Below are 19,855 nucleotides of genomic sequence, written 5' to 3' on the forward strand. Positions count from 1 at the left end.
AGAAAAGGTTGATTGAGTAGTAAAGCATTTGGGGTTTGTTGGCACAGAAGTGGCCTGTTCTCCGGTCTGTAAGAAGAAAAGCACTCTTGGAGGCCTGCCGGAGAATAAGGTGCAAATACTGTACATGTTGGATGCATGAGACTTGGACGACAAACAGGGTTGAGTCTTGCATTATGTTCAGCTTGGAATTGTAATGACTGTACCTTGGAGGCTTACACACTGTGATGCATTGCTGCAGCATCAGTTCTGCGGTATAACCATGGTAGAGACAAATAAATGAATATTGATCCTCCGAAACACTGATAGGGAATACAGGTACAACTTTTCCCCTGATTCTTGCTTGTCGAAACTGTTTATAAGTTAAGTCATATCCGAGGAGAATCACCATTAATCACTGTCTTTTGGGTAAAGTAAGTATATGTGGGAAGACAAAATATAGGACAGAACAGAAAATTGCACTTCGAAATGACATTCAACTTTTTAGTTTTAATGGCTCTGGAGGATAATCAGTAGTTGGTGTTTTTCACCATTTTATAAACTCTCCACACTGCAAAAGAATGGTGTTTACTGTAAATGGCAGATAACAATGCTGTGATGGAGTGGAAACGCCCAGAAACTTCGAGGTAGTGATACATTTTTCTCTATTTTTGTGTGTTTATTATTAGTTCTTCATTTAGATTTTAAGTTTACAGGCTCATTTATTAAAATGATGTGCTGGGATTTTTTTTAAATCTAATGATCTGGTTAGAAGGCTTTGCCCTCACAGGGGTAAATAATGAATAAATACATTTTATTTCAAACTGGCCTTTCTGTCACTCAAGGACACCGTACATAGTTAAAAGCAAAAAAGTGAAACTGAACTGAATTGAATTTGCTGCAGAGTGAAAAAGTTTTTTGCTCAGATCTCAGTCCATTTATTTGATTCACTCTAATTGCTGAGAAATGTGGTCATATTCTTCCACCCCACACAGATAACTTCTCTTGAATCCCTAATTCACCTTGACATTTTCTCCAAATCTCCCTCCATTCATTACATTACTTCTATTTCATGCTATTGCCATCTTTTCTCAATACCATAGTTTTTCATGGAATTCTTCTTTCCTTAACTCTTTTTACCCCGTCAACCAATTCCCATCAATTTATTCATCCTCCTCTGCATTCTCTTGACTCAACCACCATTTTCTCTCGCAAACTTTTCCTCATTCCCTCTCATTATCCATAGGGCTATTTATAAGTCTTTGACACAGTGGGGCTTAGTATAGTAAAAGTAACAGGAGCCTCTCAGAAGCTTAAAACTCTTTAGTGGAAGCCATCTACAGTATCAGCCCGACACACAATCACCTTGATGCAGCACAAACACTGTCACATGTGCACCCAGGCCTTATGCAAAAGCACACACTTCTGTCTGCTCCAGTAAGAAACACATGAGAGTCCCCTTGAGAGGAGCCATGCAGTTTATTCACAATTCATTGGAAGTAAAGAGGCAGAGTGCAGGGTAATGAAGTATGAGTATGTGTGTGTGTGTGTGTGTGTGTGTGTGTGAGAGTGTATGTGTGCATTAAGATCATCCTTTGACATTGAACAGAGGCCATGAAGCTAAATGGCTCCTTCTACAATAAGTGGTTTAGAGAGAGACTCATATCAGAGCTCTGTGGGACCAAGGTTCCATCTGGGCCTTACACTTTTAACCACAATCATAAACACACATATACAAAACTACACACACACACACACACACACACACATACTTTTGAGTCGGCACTAAAATGAAGTCTTGAGAGGAGAAAAGGAGAGAAGCACATTTCCAACCATAACAGCCTTTTGACAATAACATTATTCATTACTATTATTTCAAACAAAGACTTAACTGTGAACGTCATACACGTCTGCTCCGTTATATAAAAGAAAACATGACTTTAGCTTTTAAGGAAGATCTGATCATTTGTTTTGAAAGTGCCGCTCTTATTCTGAAGGTGACGAGTCAGCAGACAGGTGCGTCAAACAGCAGAACAAGCTTCTTTTAATGGAGTGTAGAGTTTAATATTGTTGTTCTTGTTGTGCATCACTCGGCAGGAAGGAGCACAAGGTCAGTCCAAGCTTAAATTCGACATTATGTTGGAGAATAACTTTACTGACTAACTTTAATTTTGCATTTGCATGGTTGTTAAATTGAAAGGGAGCAGTTAGATGTATTCCCTAAACATGCTTCGTAGCTAAATGTGGCTTAATTGGACTGTGCTTTAAATACTACCTCGAGTAATAATAATAATACACTTTGTTTGCACAGCACCTTTCCAAACAAAGCTACAAGGTGCTTTACAGGTTCAGGCTGAGAAGCAAACAATAGGTGATAGTTGGAAAACAATTTGAAGATAACACAACAATAGAGCACCATACACAAATAAAACAACGCTACAGATAATGGAGTAAAACTAAATGAAACAAACCTGTGTGAAAGAAGTGCTTGGTCATTAAAGAAGACTGTTTGGTGAGTAAAACTTGATTAAACAATGTGTTGCTGCAGGTCAAATTTCAAATATTCCTCTTTTTGTGTTGATAATAATGACAATAATAATATAATGAACATTTACTCTCAAAACACAAACTGCCTCGTCATAGTATTGTCATTTTAACTATGTATTGTGACTTCCCCCATGAGAGAGTTCAGTTGTGCACAGCAGACATTCTGACTCATGGCAAGTGGTCCCCATCACTTTACTTGGTAATGGCTGTGTTCTATTAAGTTGCCCTGGACCTGGTGAAACTAACTGGAATGCTGCCATGTTTAACCTCATTGATTTCACCTGAGAGGTCTGTGCATTTAATGTCCTCTCTAAATCAGAGCTTCATAAAATTACAGTAACTCACAGTTTTATGAATCCCTCCTTGAAATGCCCCTTACTCCCTCCTAACGGTGGTCCTAATATTGCCTGGTAAAGCTGAATTTTAAAGATTTGCATTGTTATTGTGATTTTAGTTCAAAATAGGAAGTATTCCTCTTTATAATACTTTGAGTAAGACAACCGGTCATTGTTAAAGACATCAAGTCGAAACTGTTGTAGGGCTTTATTATACATGATTGTGGAGACTGGGTTCATGCAACTATACTAAGATGCATTTTAATTAGTGGTAAAACTTTTGACAAATATGATTTGAAAGTGGGGGAAGGTATGAAATTTAGATAATTAACAAAATAGAAAGTATATGGTACATGTTATACAGCAACAGGAAAGATAACAATGTTTTACCACTTATAATGTTTAGAATTAGAGAAGTACTGAGTTTTATGTGGTTAAAGCTGGTTTTGTCAGTGTAAGTGTTATGTTTACACTCATTACACTGTGTTTTCCCTTCACTCATTCTCCACCTGCAATATGTCCATCGTTTCTTCTGTCACCCACAGTAGCATTGATTTGATCGTTGTGTTCCCTTCCTGGAGAAAACTATAGTAAAAATAAACCTTTCTCTCTCCACCCCCAGGTCGCAAGTTTGTCATCGCCAATGCCAGAGTGGAGAACTGTGCAATCATCTTCTGCAACGATGGCTTCTGCCACATGTGTGGTTACTCCCGGGCTGAGATCATGCAGAAGCCATGCACGTGTAACTTCCTGTACGGACCTGACACCAAGCGACTGGCTATTGCCCAGATGGCACAGGCCCTGCTGGGGTCAGAGGAGAGGAAGGTGGAGATCAACCTTTACCGCAAAGACGGTAGGAAAAAACAAACTGACTTGAGAGGTTGTTGTGTGGTTGTAGGAGAGGGTATACATGTTTTTCACCTGCCGATGAATATGGAGATGATCCAGCGTAAAGACAGCGCAGTGTATGTGCTTATTTGGAAAGGAAGGCCTGTGTTTATTTCCATTCATACGAGATGGATTTGAACAAAAACAAGGTCATTGTGTGTGTGTGCGTTTCATGTTGAAAGGAGAGTTGTTGTTGAAAGATGAAGATTCTCGGAGTGTGCCATTCTAGATGCTGTTATGTGAGTTTTTTCCGCCACAGTGATTTTGAGAATTCTACGCGAGCTACTTGTCAGTGAATGTGTGGTGGGATGTGACATTTTTAGGTGTAAATGGTTTTGGCACTATACAATGAACTTGCTTCAAAGTTGAACTCAATATGTATTTTTTGTTGTGTGCAAAACATTTGGCGCCCACCAGCACATGTTGTTGTGTGAGCTGTTATGTTAGTGGACCTACTACTGTTGAATCCATTTTGTTATCCTGTCCCTTGCAACATGTCGGTGCCAGATTTCTGAAGATGAAAGTGCAGAAAATGTGGTCTGGTACTTTCGGTCTTTTTCTGCATGTATTTAAAGAAAGCTAATGTAATGCAGTAGTTAATATGTTTAGTTTGATGTAGTGCATTAATACATTATCTTAATTTTGTTCCCTTTTTAAACAAAGAACATTCTGCACAATCATTCAAAAGTAATTTCAAAGTTAAATCAGAACAGCAGTTTTTTTGTGTGTGTGTGTCCCACAGTCTCAACGTCCAGAGTTCAATCCGTATATTAACAAAGTCTGTGTCAGTCTCCCCCAAAAGACCAACACAGTTCAGTTGAATCCAGTTCAACCACGAAAAACGCGTGCAACCAAAAAAATCTGTTCCAGGTTTTACCACGGATCTTCATAAACCAACAACTCAGAATATTAGACAGAAAGAGAAGCGTCTGTGCCACTTCAATAACAACAGCATTCCTGTATACACAATATGTATTTATATATTCAGTCAGATTCAGGCATACGTCGGCCTACAGCTCTACGGAAACGCCACAGGAAATAAACAGTCCACCTGACTCCAACACCTGATTTCACACCGACTTCAGTAACGAGGTGTCTGCTCTGAGCGACAACAACACGCAGAATTTACAACGCACTTTTTTAAAGGTTAAACCGACGATTCTGTTCTACGTGTGGGGCTGGGCAGGAAGTCGCGCTGCAGTTCTGTCTTCGCGTATCGCAAAACTTTTAAAATCTGGACCACGCTTTCTGTTAGAGAATTGTTACAGCCCTAGACTTGACCTTAAGTGACATTAACAGTAAGATTTACTTTAGAGGAAAGTACACAGGGGAAACCCTTGTAGAATTCTCTCAGATGGCTGGAGTGTTTTTATGTCTGTACACCTGCCAACTGGATCAGGACCAAGTAATAGGACACTGGTCTCTACAATGGTAGACAGCTTCCATGGTGATAAAGAGCTGCCATCAGAAACTCCCTGGGCTATGGCCAAAGCATCTGCTGGACATTTTCCACCTGTAGATAGACACCAGAACAGCAGGATAGAGTGAATGAGACAGATGGAGGAAAAGGAAGGAAGAGAGAAGAGCTTGGAACAAACTGAGTTGAAAAAACCCCAAGATGACTAAGAGACAGGAAAACAGTGGAGCTCTAAAAAGTTAAGAAAACCCAATCTGTGAGAGATAGAAAAAAAAAAGTGAGAAAAAGAGAGAGAGGGAGGGACTGTGAGGAAGCGAATTCGTCACGTAATCTGAAAGTGTTGCTGGTGGTGAGAGGAAGAAAGTAAAAGGGAGCGGGAGGAACACAGAGATGGCGCCAGCTGACTCTTCTCTCTGATACTTCTGAGGAGCACTTTGCCAATTCCGCCCTCCACTCTGCACATTTGACTTTCCACTGTTTATGTTGAAGATGTAGACACAGATACACACCAGCAATCTGCTATACAAAGGCACCTTGTAAAAAGCTTGAACCCTGCGTTTATAATTACAGATGTGTTGTCATTTCTGACCCACCGGCTATGTTAAAGGGTCCACCATGCTAACGATGCATTGTTAAAGCTTTGTCAACAACAACATTTAATGGCTGCAAGGCTCTTGCGTCAGTATGGGCGAATGGCTGTAAAGCTCCTGTTGGTGATGCAATGGCTAATGTGATCCCATATGCATGAAATACAACTGCAGTGAGGGGTAGATGAGTCTCACACAGCAAATTAACACAAAGTGTCAAACATGGATAGAAAATGTCCACCCAGCATTTTTCCTGCCCAAAGCCTTCAGATTCATGTGCCTTTATTTATCAATGAAGAGGAAACTAAACTGAGCATGCCTGATTTTTCCATCAATTTATATCTGTACAAATCAACACATCATACTCAGGCCCAACAGTCCCCGGGGGAGCAGATGGGGGTCGGGTTCTTTTGCTTTGCTCTGTATCATCACATTCCCCTTCAGCTTCCCATGACAAAGACATATTTACTTGTTGTCGAGCTAATTGCATCCTGTTGGCTGTCAGCTTTGTGCATCTGCTCCATTGGCCCAAACCCTGGTGGTTGATTAGAATCACCAGTTGCTCTAGTGATGAAACTGTGCAGCTCCTGTGTGAGAATCTACTGTAAAAACCATGAATATGATTCTGGGCTTCATTTCAACAAAATGTGAATAGAAAACCTACTCGTGAAAATAATCGCAGTCCAAAAAACACTGCAATTTATTTATTTTCACTACATTTTGTCGACAATTTTGCTGGGCATGGATTTATTGTGGACAATAAATAGCATACACATGCTCAGGTGTGTAATATGATATTTTTTAATAGAATTGATGACATGAAGCAAGTGCTGTTTCCTATGCCAAGTCTGTCACAAGAGTGTATTATTACTAGAGGTGGGGGAAGTCATCATTTTTCAATGCATCATGATGCGGAAGTGGACGACAGAACATAAACAAGATAAATGTTAATTATTTTTAGTGATGTCCCGCCGCGTCAGTTTGTGTCCTCCCTCCACTCTCCCACTGACCTGCGCTCACTTTACACTCACCTGAACAGTGCTGATGTTTACTTTGTGTTTGTTGATTATGAGGCACATATTTAAACAAGTGTGCACCGTATTATGCCATTATAAAGTGATGGGAACGATCCGGATTCATACACCATCATAACTAAATACATGTGACTTTTTTGTGACAGAGACGGACACACACAAGCACAGGCTGCAGGCCAGAGAGAAGTACTTTCCCCAGATTATCACACAACTCAAGTTTTTCTTTACCTCTTTGTTGCAAAAGAAGCGGCGCCCCATTTATCCGGAACATAAATATAAATTCAACAGATTTTTATAAAGGTCAGTTCTAAGTGTGAGTGGTTAGAAAAGAGCAGAGGAGCAGAATATCTTGTTGACCTAGAGTAGAGTAATACGCCTTGATGCTGCCAAGAGGGGCCAGGCAGGGCCACCATGATAGAGTAAAGGTTGATGATGTAAAACACAAGTCTTAGCTGAATTGAACCCTCTGAAATCAGAATCGATCATGAGGTGCCTAGAGATGACCACCCCTAATTTATACCCTTATTTCATGACCATATAACATCAAATGTATTGTTGGCTGTGTTCAGATCATCATTCAGTTTTTAAAGTTTCATTGTATTTTGTTGTAGTCCATTGTGAGGTTTGTTTTACACAACTTCAAGAGAAGCACCAGATTTGTTACAACTCTAATATATGTTTCCTGCTTGCCTGATTAAAATGACATGAGGAACACTACTTGATGTTCAGCGTACCCTAGAAGTGTTAGATCAGAGCTGTCAGGGACAAGCAATTAATTCAAATATATTCGGAAAATTAATTTTTTTCTGTCGACAATGTGCTCCCAGTGAAAAATGTAGAAGTCAATGGATGAGTGTGTGCTACAGAAAAATAAGTTTGTAGGGGTGGTTTGCAACCTCATAATGCATTAAAATCTAAAAAAAAAACATTGGTTGTCCACAGAAACGTACATCATTGTGTACTCTACATGCAGATAATATGTAGGCCTCAGTAAGGAAGCACTGTAATGTCCTTGCAGTAAGTAGGCCAGGAGTGCTAAGCAGACTGAAGTGTGTTATCTTCTGTGGCAACAGACCGCTGGTCTAGTGCATGTAACAATGGATATAACTTGTGAGTAAAAGTAAATCATTTGGAGCTTTTATGTCAGATCATGACTTTATTGACTGAAATGATACCAAATTGAAATTAAAACATTGTAGGATTGGGCATTCTTTGTGTTGACCCAAAGGATTTTGTCACCCACAAAATCCTCATTGACTTTTACTAATTAAAACATTCAATAAATGAAAATGTATGCTCAGGAAAGCAGTTATCTGTGTGTGTTAATGGGTGTGACCCTGGTGACTCGTCTGTCTCAGTCATAGTCACACACACTCAAGCACACAAAGACACAAACAGAGTCTTAGGTAACCCCAGCGGGTCACCTGCGAGCCATCAGAAAGCCACTGATCGAACGCTGTGGACAAAACTCATTCATAATGCACACAGGCAGGAAACATTATGCCACCTCCTCTTGTCCCCTTTGCCTCCTTCCCCGCTCCGGTCTCTCCTCCGTGGACTTGCAAAGGCAAAGAGAAAGAAAAGCCTTTCTCTTGATCTCGTAAAGCACACTAGGCACTGAGTGTGCAGGTGTGTGAGTTACTCGGAATGGTGGGACTGTGTGTTAATGATCCACACATGCATGCATATAGAGAATGCACGCACACGCAACACATTGCACATGCACACTGTGCACGCACAGACTTCATCTGAACACATTTATCTAGTGCCAAGCTTAGGCATGAGCCTTCACAATGATATATCTCCCTCCTCTCTCTCACGCTCAATTGTCTGACTCCGATTACCCACCAGCTTAATCAATCATGCTCTCCAGGTAAACTGCGATAGTGGGAATGTGCACACATACTGTGTACAGATTTTTGGTACAGTGTGCTACTGCCCCAGTTGGGCGCTGCTTGTAAGGCTTTACACACAACTATGCGGTTTTACGGTGGCCTTGCTTCAAAGGGAAACATGGACTTGACGAGGGAGGGATTCGAATAGAACTGGTTCCTTTGTTCTGTTGGAGAGAAAGAAGAAAAAAGTTTATCGGAGAAAAAAAAATCAGCCGTTTGTTTCGATGGGTTTTCATTTTTCATTTCCTTTTGAACTTTACATCCCTGTCTGTCTCTGAATCTCACTTATTTTCTTTCCGACTGTCTCTTTCCTCTGTATCACTGTTTGTCTCTCTCTTTCGTTTGCTTGCTTCCCATTTTCCTCTTGGCTTTAGATGCATAGCTCTGCTGTTTCCTCCCTCTTGTTTCGTTGACACTCAGTGTCTTGTCAGGACCTTTGTCTGTCTGTTTCTTTCCGTCCCTCCACCAGGGAAGAGAGAACATGGCCCCTCGTCAGCTAGTGACAGACTATGTTCTTTTACAGGTTGTCTGCATCAAGGGGCAATGAAGACAGCCATCATGGGCTAGATCAATTCAAGAATGTCACTGGTGTCAGTGTTAAGCTGCTGGAGTTGAACCCTATTTCAAGATGATGGTAGCTTGACAGTTCCTTTCTGTGACAGTACCAGTTGAGACACGTGTCAGAAATCCTTTGAATACATACAGTTTCATGTTTTTAGGATAAAGTTTCTTGTCTGTAGTGACACATAACAGCCACGTGTTTTTTTTAATCTTCACCTTGAGCAGTCTAGAAAGGACCGTCTTAGATACATGTTAGTCGGCTATTGTAATTTTATTATCTTCTAACTGCATGCATGACATGACGGTCCAATCAGGATGAAGTTATCAGTTCTATTAGGCTATTTTAATTATCCCTTCACCCAAACAAAAATAGAAACTCTGAGAATTGAGTCGTTTGACAGGGGTCACAGGAAAGGACAGACAGATGGAGCCTTTAAACTGAAGTGCCTCATTAAAGATGTGTTAAAGCTAACTGTGCAATGGTCGGGACATCATGCCTGGTCCCATACACTTCATTGAGCAGTAATGTCTTCTTGCTCCTGGGAGCCAGGTGCACTACACGCACCCCTTCTCAATTCCCATGTTTATTTGCCATCTGCTTAACTTTATGCTCAGAGCATCTATCTCTTATTCTGTTCCCTTGGTTAAAGAGGGGTGATGACTCAACTTGTTTACCTTGGTGCCCCTCAACTAGTTTAACTAAGCACATTTATGAGGACAAAAATAAGAGCCCCAGTCTAAAGGTTAATACAGTATATGAGCATGTAATTATGAGGCACAGAGGCAGTTGCTCCCTCTCTTTCGGGTAGTAAGTATCTGTGTATTCTGTGTCATATATGACAAGCTGAGTCCTTCTTTCTTCAACAGCTGCACTGTATGAATGTCACAGAGCTTCATGGATCAGTAGTGGACATCAACTATGAACATACACAAATTCTCTAATGCAAAATAGCTGCAGAATAATTGAATTTAGTGAAGTAGGATTTTGGAATTGGTGTAAAGACTATACTGGCTTTCACTCCTCTTTCTTGATGATCCATGGCTGAATGTAACTTGTTTGAAAGTGCCAGTTATGCCCCTTCATGCCTGCAAATGAAATTATATGCCAACTGGTTATATGTGAATTGTTGCACAGGAATAACAATCACACCATTAAAACACAAACCTTGAATCCTCTGGAAAAGACGGGGAAATCACCAGCCCAGCTGCAGACATAAGCACCAGTCTTTTCACCTTGTGTGACTTTGAACTAACAGCACCCCCAGGCATTATAAAAGTCTCAACCGAATGTGTTGTGAGTCTGGAAAATTATCAGGTGTCTATCTGACTATGTGAGTGTCCTCACAGCATTTTGCTGTGATAATGCATTGAGCCCAGGGGAGCAGGCTGTCCTGTGCGTCTAGGCGGACTCCTGATTGCCTAGCAGCAGTAGCTAAGCAAAGCACTTAGAGACCTGCAGCCTCTGAGGAGAGGTTAGCGCTCTATGCCAATGACTGCCGTGGATGTTCCTACCTCCAACAAAAGAGCACACGATACGCTGACACAAATGCTAGATAAATTCTGTGAGTTGACACCCACACAACAAGAAGTCACATTGTGTTTTTGAACTAACGGGAGAGGCATCCATTTATGTGAGAGCTGGAGAGCTTTTTGTTTTGCTTCAGCACAAATGAACTAAATAACGACATGAACTTGCACTTTAAATGTGTTATAACAGCATAGAGGATGAGCAGATAGGAAAGAGAGAGGGTTAGGGTAACAAAGAGGAGGCTGGATTCAGAACTGTATCACCAGTACATGATATATCAACAACAGCAACAATAACACGTTCTGTTTTACCATGGCATTTAAATCCTGCATGAAAAATGCACTGATACTGTGAGTAGGACTGAATGCTTCATAATAATAATAGCTTGGATTTGTAAAGAGCCTTTCAAGAGACCCAAGAACGCACTTGTGTCCGTGGGGACAAAGGAGGAAAAAGAAAAGAAAAGAAAGTAATTTGCACAAAACAGGACAGAAATAAACAACACTAATGGCAGGGTGGAGCGTTGACTGAGGCCAAAGACCATAATGAACAGGTGGTGTTAGAGGAGTTTTCTGAAGCTGTCCACGGATGCAGCGTCGCAGATTTCAGCAGGTGGTCAGTCTCTCACTCCAGTTCTACACTTTCAGTGAAGTCTGTGAACTTAGCTCATAGTGTGGGTGTTCTGTGTTAGTTTTTAGCTAAATGATGATTAATAAGTAGAGATGTTAAGGTTCAGATCTTGATCTCAATTTTGAGCCACAATTCATACCTTTTTTGTATTAGCAAAATTACCAACACAGTATTTTGGTTTTAATGTGAAACATTTACAAAGCTTTCTCCAACTTGAACGAAAATAAAAATCCATGAGTACTGAGAGTGTAGCCGTGTGCTGGGGTACCATGGCTCTGCTGCCCTGTGTCCCCATATTGTGGATATTCTTATCACAATTTCAGCCTGATTTCAGAATAATTACTGCCCTATTTACTACATATCAAAGTATGATATTGCTGCTTCCTGTGTCCACATTATAAATCATCCATTGTGTGTTGTATCAGGCTTTTCTGCATGCTCGCACTCACATACAAACACATACTTAACCATATTTAAATCAATATGAGCATCTACAACACATACGTTATGAGAAGTAACAGTGTATGTGTGTGTTTTGGGGGGAAATAGTAGTTCATATCCATGCTAAGAAGACACATCAGTGGCCCTTCACCCTATTAAGTAGGATCTTGGGAACCAAATGTAATTCAATTTAAGCAGTGACTTTAATTTTGCCCTGGGAAGAGGCTTATTTGATTATACTGATAATCAGCAGTTATAAATCTCTCACTTAGTTGTGCGTCCCAGTGTGAGTCAGACTTGAAAAAACGAATTGTGAAACGTGGTGGTTGGGAAGTCATTGTGGTTAGTGACACCTAATCCACTTCACGATGTTCACGCATACCGTGAAAGTGTTTGGAAAATGCCTGGGTCAAAGTTATAATCTGCACAGTGGCAGGGTGAATACAGATACCCAGACTGACCCCTGGAACAGTGCTGGACTTAAAAAGCTGGGCTGTGGTGGGAGAAATCTGGCTGAGTTAACCTGATTTGTTGTTAAATGTGAAGCTTTAATGTATGCTGGGTGAACCAGAGTGTGTTTCACTCCGGGCTTGTTAATTGCTGAAACAAGCTTGAATAATACCGGTGTAATTAACACAATGCATTCTACTTGCTTTTATACTTTAAGGCTGTGAAATCGATTTGAATCACATGTTCAGTGCTCGGCTCCATAAATATATAATATATATTATACATATATTCTGTACTTCTATGTCTCATCCAGCACAACTACATTATAATACAGTACATATTACTAGATTTGGTGGTATCACATACATAAGCACACATCTTCAGAGGCACTCACACACACAGACACACACACTCTCTCTCACATATGCATTCAAGAATACCCTTCCTCTGGTTGGAGGCTATCATTGCTAAACAATAAACCTCATCTCAGAGATGTCTGTGTATATACAAGTTTGAATTCAATATAAATATATATAAACTCTTTTTACTGCAGACAAAGTGGAAGCAGAGCATCAGAATTGAAGCTACTTTTTCCATGAGATCTACTGTTTAAGTCTGTGAGTTTGTTTGATTTTGTCTATCTGTGCACTGTATGTTGGTCTGTCTTTATTTATTTTTTTGTTTACATCTTGGATACGTGTCTGTCAATACTTCTGAGTGTGTGTGTGCCGCCTATTATTAGAAAGCATTATTCTTGGTGCCATATAGATTTGCTAAGAAGGGAGAGCTGATACTGGAGCCCTCGTCATTACTTGATGACTGCAAACCCCCAGACTAATGCACGCTGTTTAATCTTGAAGATGGCCAGCAACCGAGGCTATAACATTTTATACATATCATTTCAAATTGAATTTTTTTCTAATAACTGTTTCCTTTTCACCGTTCTTAATGTGTTCTGGTTTTTATTGCACCCTCAACATGACTCATCTAGTCTGGTGCAGGCGGCTGTTTCTTGCCTTAATTCAAAAAGCTAGGTGGTGTAAAATGCAGATGATAAAAATCACCCCACCCCTCTCCCATTGCAAGCTCTCATCAGAGTGTGACAGCTCTTTCCTGTACTTTAGGTGCGGAGGTGTCATGCAGCACTTATGAACCAAAATCAATATAGTTGAGCTTATGAGGTTTCAAACATTCTTCTTAAATATTATACATGTTGCCGTCATCCCCTCTGGATTTGTGGTTTCTTAGAAGAGGAAACGTCCTCTGCACACACTCAGATTCCCACGTGACATCTCATGTTATTGCAATTACAATACACTTTCTCTGTTCAAAGCAGCCCTTCTTGCACTTATCTGTTTCTTGCCACTCCAGCCTAATCTCATTTGCATATGTAAATAAGTATGTACATTTTTCTCATTGTGTGTGTGTGTGTGAGTGTGTCTGTGAATAGGGGTATCCTGTCCACTCATGCACCAGATTCAAAAAGTTCTGTCTGGTTTTTATTGACTTAAATAAATCCCTGTACTTGTAATTGGAATTCCTGGTTTCTCCTGACAATGCAGCTATAACAAAAATGATTCCTGGTTTGCCATTAGAGCCAACATCAGTTTAATATCCTGGGCTGACACATTTATTTCAAAGCAATGTTCTAAGATCAAGCTTTTTCTGAAGAGCCATGCAGGATCTTGTAGGATATTTTAAGTGTTTATCTTTTAGGCAGATAAATTGATCCATGTGAGAAATAAAGCTATAACTGAATTTAGTTTCCTCACAGAAGCACCTCTAAGGTAATTGAAATCTTGACTCTTGGCTGCTGTGGGCAGTAATGATCATTATGAAATCTTTCATTAGGTGGACTGAAGATGTTATACACCTAAATATAGGATTGTCATGACCAGTGGATTGTGCTGCTGAAGGCTGTTCCTTTTCCCTAGGGGTTAAGTCACCACCATTAAATTTGTAAGAAACATTTACAGTAGCTAATGAAGGTATTACTTCACTATTGACGTAAGAAGATTATAGGAAAAAACATGAATTCACATGAATTATTTAGCTTTTTTAAAATGTACTCATCCATCCATTTTCTTAATAAATAACAAGCAACTACATTTCAAGCCTGTTTAAAGTGTGCCAGTGCACGACATTGTTTCAAAAGTGGCGTGATGGGGATTATGGGTTCTATATATCAACTTAAAAAAACAACAGTCCATCCATCCATCCATCAGATAGTGCTCATCCTTATGAGGGTTGCAGGGGGGCTATAGCCAATCCCAACTCACATTGGGTGAGAGGTGGGGTGTACCTTGGACAGGTCTCCAGAGTATTGCAGGGTGGACAGACAGAAAGACAGACAGACAGTTGGGGTATGCCACAGAGGCTTTAGAGAAGACGTAAAGACACAAGAAATATTTTCATAGTAGTCTGATGTGAGACACCCAGTCTGACACCGTAGCAGACAGGTGATAGATGGATGTTGTTATACTGTGTTATTAGATGCAGTGAATCTGCCTCTTTCCCTTATGGTCTTGTTAGTCAATGCAGCACTCGTCCATCTTGCTTGCTTGAACTTGTAGTGTCGGTGGAACAGTGGAAGCTTGTTATGCAACCACTGAATCCACGCAAGTTATCAAATTGGTGAAATCAGCTTGAACTATAGTGTATGTTTTCTTACCGTTCATGCAGTGATTATAGATATGATTCCAGTGTAAGGTAGTCACTGAAATAACTGATCATTTCAGTAATGGTGTCAGTTTTGACTGCCTCTCCTGGTTAAGTTTATACAGACTGGTACCATGGCACTGCTTTAGGGACGGGTCAGTGAATCTATTACCAGTGAAAATTAGTTTTTCCTGTCCTTATATAACTGCATCATTCTGTATGATGACTTATTGGCAGGGGAGTGCAGACTATAGCCTGTCTCTGTTAAATAGCTCCAGGCTTTGCTGTAGCAACTGTTCCATTAAATCTGAGGGGACTTATGGGTCCCGCCATGGTGTCTGGTGGACCTAACACAGCACTCATCAAGAGTGATAGACACACAGTGCCATGCTTGAGACAGTAATAGGGTGAATAGGTAGAGTGAGTCCATTTTATAGCTTCATTACTTCATTTGCCTGCGTGGCATCAGTCCATCAGGGCCTGTCAATCCACCCCCACTGCTGAGTGCCAATATCTATCAGATGTGTTTCATTCTCCTCCAGGGTGCGCTCAAATGGCCCAGCATTCTCCATTGGTATTGTTTCTTCACGCTGCTGTGCACAGAGATGAAATGGCATTGAGGCAGAGTAAGAAAGGTAAATAGAGTAATATGTCACCTTAAACCAAAAAATACCATTTGGCTATGTAAATGTATTATGTGTGGAGAGTGCTTTAAGTTTTCAATTGTGTGAACTCAGAGTATTCATGCTTTAGTGCATGGTTCTGTTTCTATGCAGACACATAGTTCTTTATTGAATGTGTAATTGTTTGAATATAGTGTGTTTGTGAAGAATGTTTAAGTCCTGCTCCATGACAATATGATTTCCTCTTTGTGTGTGGCTAAATACATGCTCATCCTGTAATTTTGCCAGCATCCCTGAATCATTGGTTATTTGAGGCCTCCTTGATGAGCGTGTGTGTGGCTGCTGGAAAGCAGAGACCTGATTCACAGGCCAAGGATTCTCCTCTGTCTCTCTCTGTTTGGTGCACTGGACGCTGCCTTTCTCATTGTCACAGAAACACAAACACATGTAGATACACGTATTTATCTCTGTGTATATAGACTACATTTGACTCTGCTATGCAGTGATGGATCTCTCTGAAACTGTTAAAAGATCAAAGCAGCACAAACTTATAATGTCTCATGGACTGTGAATAAATTGGTGTAGACACTGGGTCCAGAAAGTCATTTGGGGTCTTCTCAGACATGTTTGGACGGTAAAAAAAGAACTTTTTTACCGGCTTTGTCTGTAATTTACTGCTCCTCTCTGTGTCTCTGTCATTCGTGCTGCGCACTGCCAACTGCATTGAGCCTGACTGAGCACGCCCCCTCAGCTCCTCCAGCTGATCACACTATTTGTGTGTGTGTGTCAGCGAGAGAGAGAATTGTAAGTTGTTAATTGTAAGAATTGTTAGATTTTCCAAAAGAATCATATGGCTGGCTACAAGTAGGTGTTGGCTACGGTTTTATTATTTAGACCTTAAATCAAATTTCTATAATAAGATGTTCTGGTCTTCTGCTCAGTGTCATTAAAATATGGGTGAATACGCATTTTGTGCATATTCATATAATAAAAGGGCTAATTGCTAATTTGATATTTTCCTAGCCAGATGATAAATATCTTTTATTTTTCTTCTTTTAGGGGTAAATTCCTACCAATGAGACAAGCCTCTGCTGTTAAGAAAGAACCAAACACCACAAACATAACTGTATGTGTTTCCCAGAAACACCATAATGGATCTGTTTGACTGCCCCACCAATTCCAATTGCTGAGTGTAAAATCGAAGCTACTCATCAAGTGCACATTCATCTGCACCACTCTCATTTGTCGCTCGCCATTATTCTTCATAGTGAACGCCAATGCATTAAGCATTTACTCTCTCTGTGTTGTTTTGCTTCTGAAGAGCACTAATGTTGTTTGCTGCTCTCATACAGTACATGTTCATTAATATTGTGGGCCTGGCTTATTTGCTTGGTGCACATATTTCTTCATACTTTTTACCAGATGCATATAAAGGTCACTGTAACCTCTGACAACTGAAACATAATCTTTGAGTCCCAAGTGACAACTGATACAAAGTTGAAGAAATTCCCTCAAGCAGTCTTGTGATATCACAGAAAGCCACCGTGAACTTTGAGCACTGAAATCTAATCCAAGAGATTTATGCCAGATGCATATGAAATTTAATTTCCTATGGGCAGTCCTAATATGTCACATTTTCAGTAACATTTGTAGACATTCCCATCAGCTGATCTTAAGATATCATGTTCAAGAAAAACATAAACCTACTTTGTGAGGCCACCTTGACCTTTGACCCAAGATGAAATCCAAGCACAAGTGAATGTTTGTGCCAAATGTGTGGAAATTCTCTTAAGGTATTCTTGAGATATCACGGTCATGACAACTTAGGCCACTGGCTGTTGCCGGCATGGGGGTATAATTACTGCAGACCCTCATTCCCCAGTGGCACAACCCATGGAAATAGCCTGATACATTAGCTTGATTCTGTCACTCATTACCTCTCTCTCCTGGACCTGCCTAGGCAGTACGGAGCCTCGCTATCCTTCCCCTCATCACTTACTCATTCTATCTTTCTCACTGGCTCTTATATTTGGAGGCTTGCTCATTTACATATTTGTGAATTCCCTTATTTGGACAGCAATACACAGGGCAGTGTGCACTAGTGCGTTACAATCTCTTTTCTCTATTATCTGTCAATTTCCTATTCAATTCCTTCGTCCCTCCCTTCTTGTTTTCCTATCCATTTAAAGTTTATTTTGTTGCATACATTTTTACCTCTCTCCATTTCTTCCCTTACTCCATTCATCTTGTCCTGCTCACTGGGGAGTTAGTGAGGCTGGGCAAGAAAGTCTGACATCCAGCATCGACCCAGTTGTCTGCCCTCTGGAATCATTGAAATGCAAACGTAGGGGCAGGTTAAGACACCCCTATCTCTTGTTATAGACCTAGAGGAGAGAGAAGGCTCTCTGTAACTTATTTTTTGGGATAAGCAAAGAAATCAACACAGCACTGTGTGCAGAGTTCTCACTCCAGTATATTTAATATTTTTACAGTGAACAGTGCATCAGTCTCCTCAATCACTAGGCCACCTCATACTGTTCCTTTTGACAGAATTCTATGTGGCTGTGAAAGTGATTTTACGCCCACAAAGACGTTTTCAAAAAAGTTTCTGCATCTGTAGGTGTTTAAAGAGTACCTGCAGTCTTCCCACTTTCTACCCAGGGAGCTCTTGAAAGTCATTTTTAATTTTAGTGACACAAAGTACAGGGTTACTGTTGTTTGACAAGATAATTAGAGTTGTTAAGCAGCTTTAGTGATGGGTGCCACTGCTTTGGTGACATATAAAAAAGAAAAATGTAATTACTTGAGATTTGTCCCTATTTAAATAATGATTTAAGAGGGGAAAATATTAATATTTGACTTTTATTAAATACAATGGTTGGTGTGGAACAGCCCCTGTTATTCCCTTTGCAACCTTTTCCTAAATTCCACCAGAACTTGGATCTCTGAATTTTTGTACTAGAGTAGCATTGAGACTCGTGGATCCAAAAAAACAATGCTTGTGGTCAGAGTTGCAACACACTTGACACTTTCATCCAGAGAGATCTGTGAACCAAGGGTTTTTAGGCCTGGTTCAGACCTGGTATAAGCATCCACCTCTGAAGACAAGTGCTCACTTCCCCCCTCTATATGCAAATAAACATGGACGTGATCTGTTTGCAAAGTCCATCGCACTGATATTTAATAGCCACCTGTTCTCACATATGTCTTCTGTGACCACTTGTGATCGGATCTCACTACCCCGCTCTGTATTATCTTCTAATTGTAGCCTACATCATTTTTGTTCAAGATGACCGAATGATGTTTCATTTCTAACCAGTCTGAGTTTACAGATGTGTCTGTTTTCAGTGTGTTTGTGTGAGAGAGCAGAGCTAGGTGGGGCTGAGCAAAATGCGTGGTGCTCAATATGTGGTGCTCAATTAATATTGTGACCTGGGGAGTGAGAAAATATTTTTGGTTTATTATGAAACTGTGGAGGCTCAGAGGACATTAGCTGAGTAGGCAGTCCGTCAATGTAGCCCAGGACATTTTCACTCTGCTTAAAGTAAATGTGTCCTATATGTCTATTGGGTTTGTTGACATGGATACTTACCAGTTATTACCAGGTCTGAACTGGCTTAGTCTGGTATTGAATTGCACATGAGGCATACATTGAACCTTCTTATTGATCTAAAATAACATAAATTAGATACTGAGGAGAATTTCAATGCAGAGGTGTAGTCATATTTCAAAAAAACCAAAAACCTGAATGGAGAATTCAAACCGTGCAGCCTGCTCTCTGATGTTATTAATGTGAACAATATACAAACTGCAAGTGTTGTCTACCGTTTCTTCAGAGAATGTGACTGTGTACATTTTATCCTATGGCTGGATGTTTGTTAAAGGAGTTTAAGTTAAAAAGTTTAAAGTAATGTAATGAGCTTAGTTTATGCAACATTGAACTAAAAGGAGACGTACAGAGATCATTTATACCTTTAATCAATGAATACTCGGAGCGGATATGGGCAGAGACAGAGTAGTGTGAGTGAACTTAGGAAGGTTGAAGACCAGTTGAGATGCTGCTTTCTGGATGAGCTGCATAGGTCGGATGACGCTAGCAGGCAGAGCAGCCAGGAGGGAGTTGAAGTCGTCTAGGCACGAGATGACAAGAGGACTCCTTCTGAGTGAGAAGGGGACGTATCCTCCCGATCAGACAGGCAGAGATTCGTGCTGCTACCTGTGTTTCTGGGGAAAAGAGATAATTAGTTGGGTGTCTTGTGCGTAGCTGTGGTAGGAAAAGCCATGT

General features: G+C 40.4%; 1 protein-coding gene across 1 annotated transcript in view; it reads left to right on the top strand.

The window, feature by feature from the left end:
• The window catches only part of kcnh2b (potassium voltage-gated channel, subfamily H (eag-related), member 2b), a 202,258-nt gene that overhangs the window by 23,428 nt on the left and 158,975 nt on the right, over positions 1-19,855 (top strand). Inside the window, exon 3 of the mRNA XM_069512757.1 lies at positions 3,481-3,711. Within this exon, the coding sequence (XP_069368858.1) occupies positions 3,481-3,711 (231 nt within the window). The remainder of the gene's footprint in view (positions 1-3,480; positions 3,712-19,855) is intronic.

The sequence above is a fragment of the Paralichthys olivaceus genome, chromosome 17, assembly GCF_024713975.1.
Source record: "Paralichthys olivaceus isolate ysfri-2021 chromosome 17, ASM2471397v2, whole genome shotgun sequence".
NCBI lineage: Eukaryota > Metazoa > Chordata > Actinopteri > Pleuronectiformes > Paralichthyidae > Paralichthys > Paralichthys olivaceus.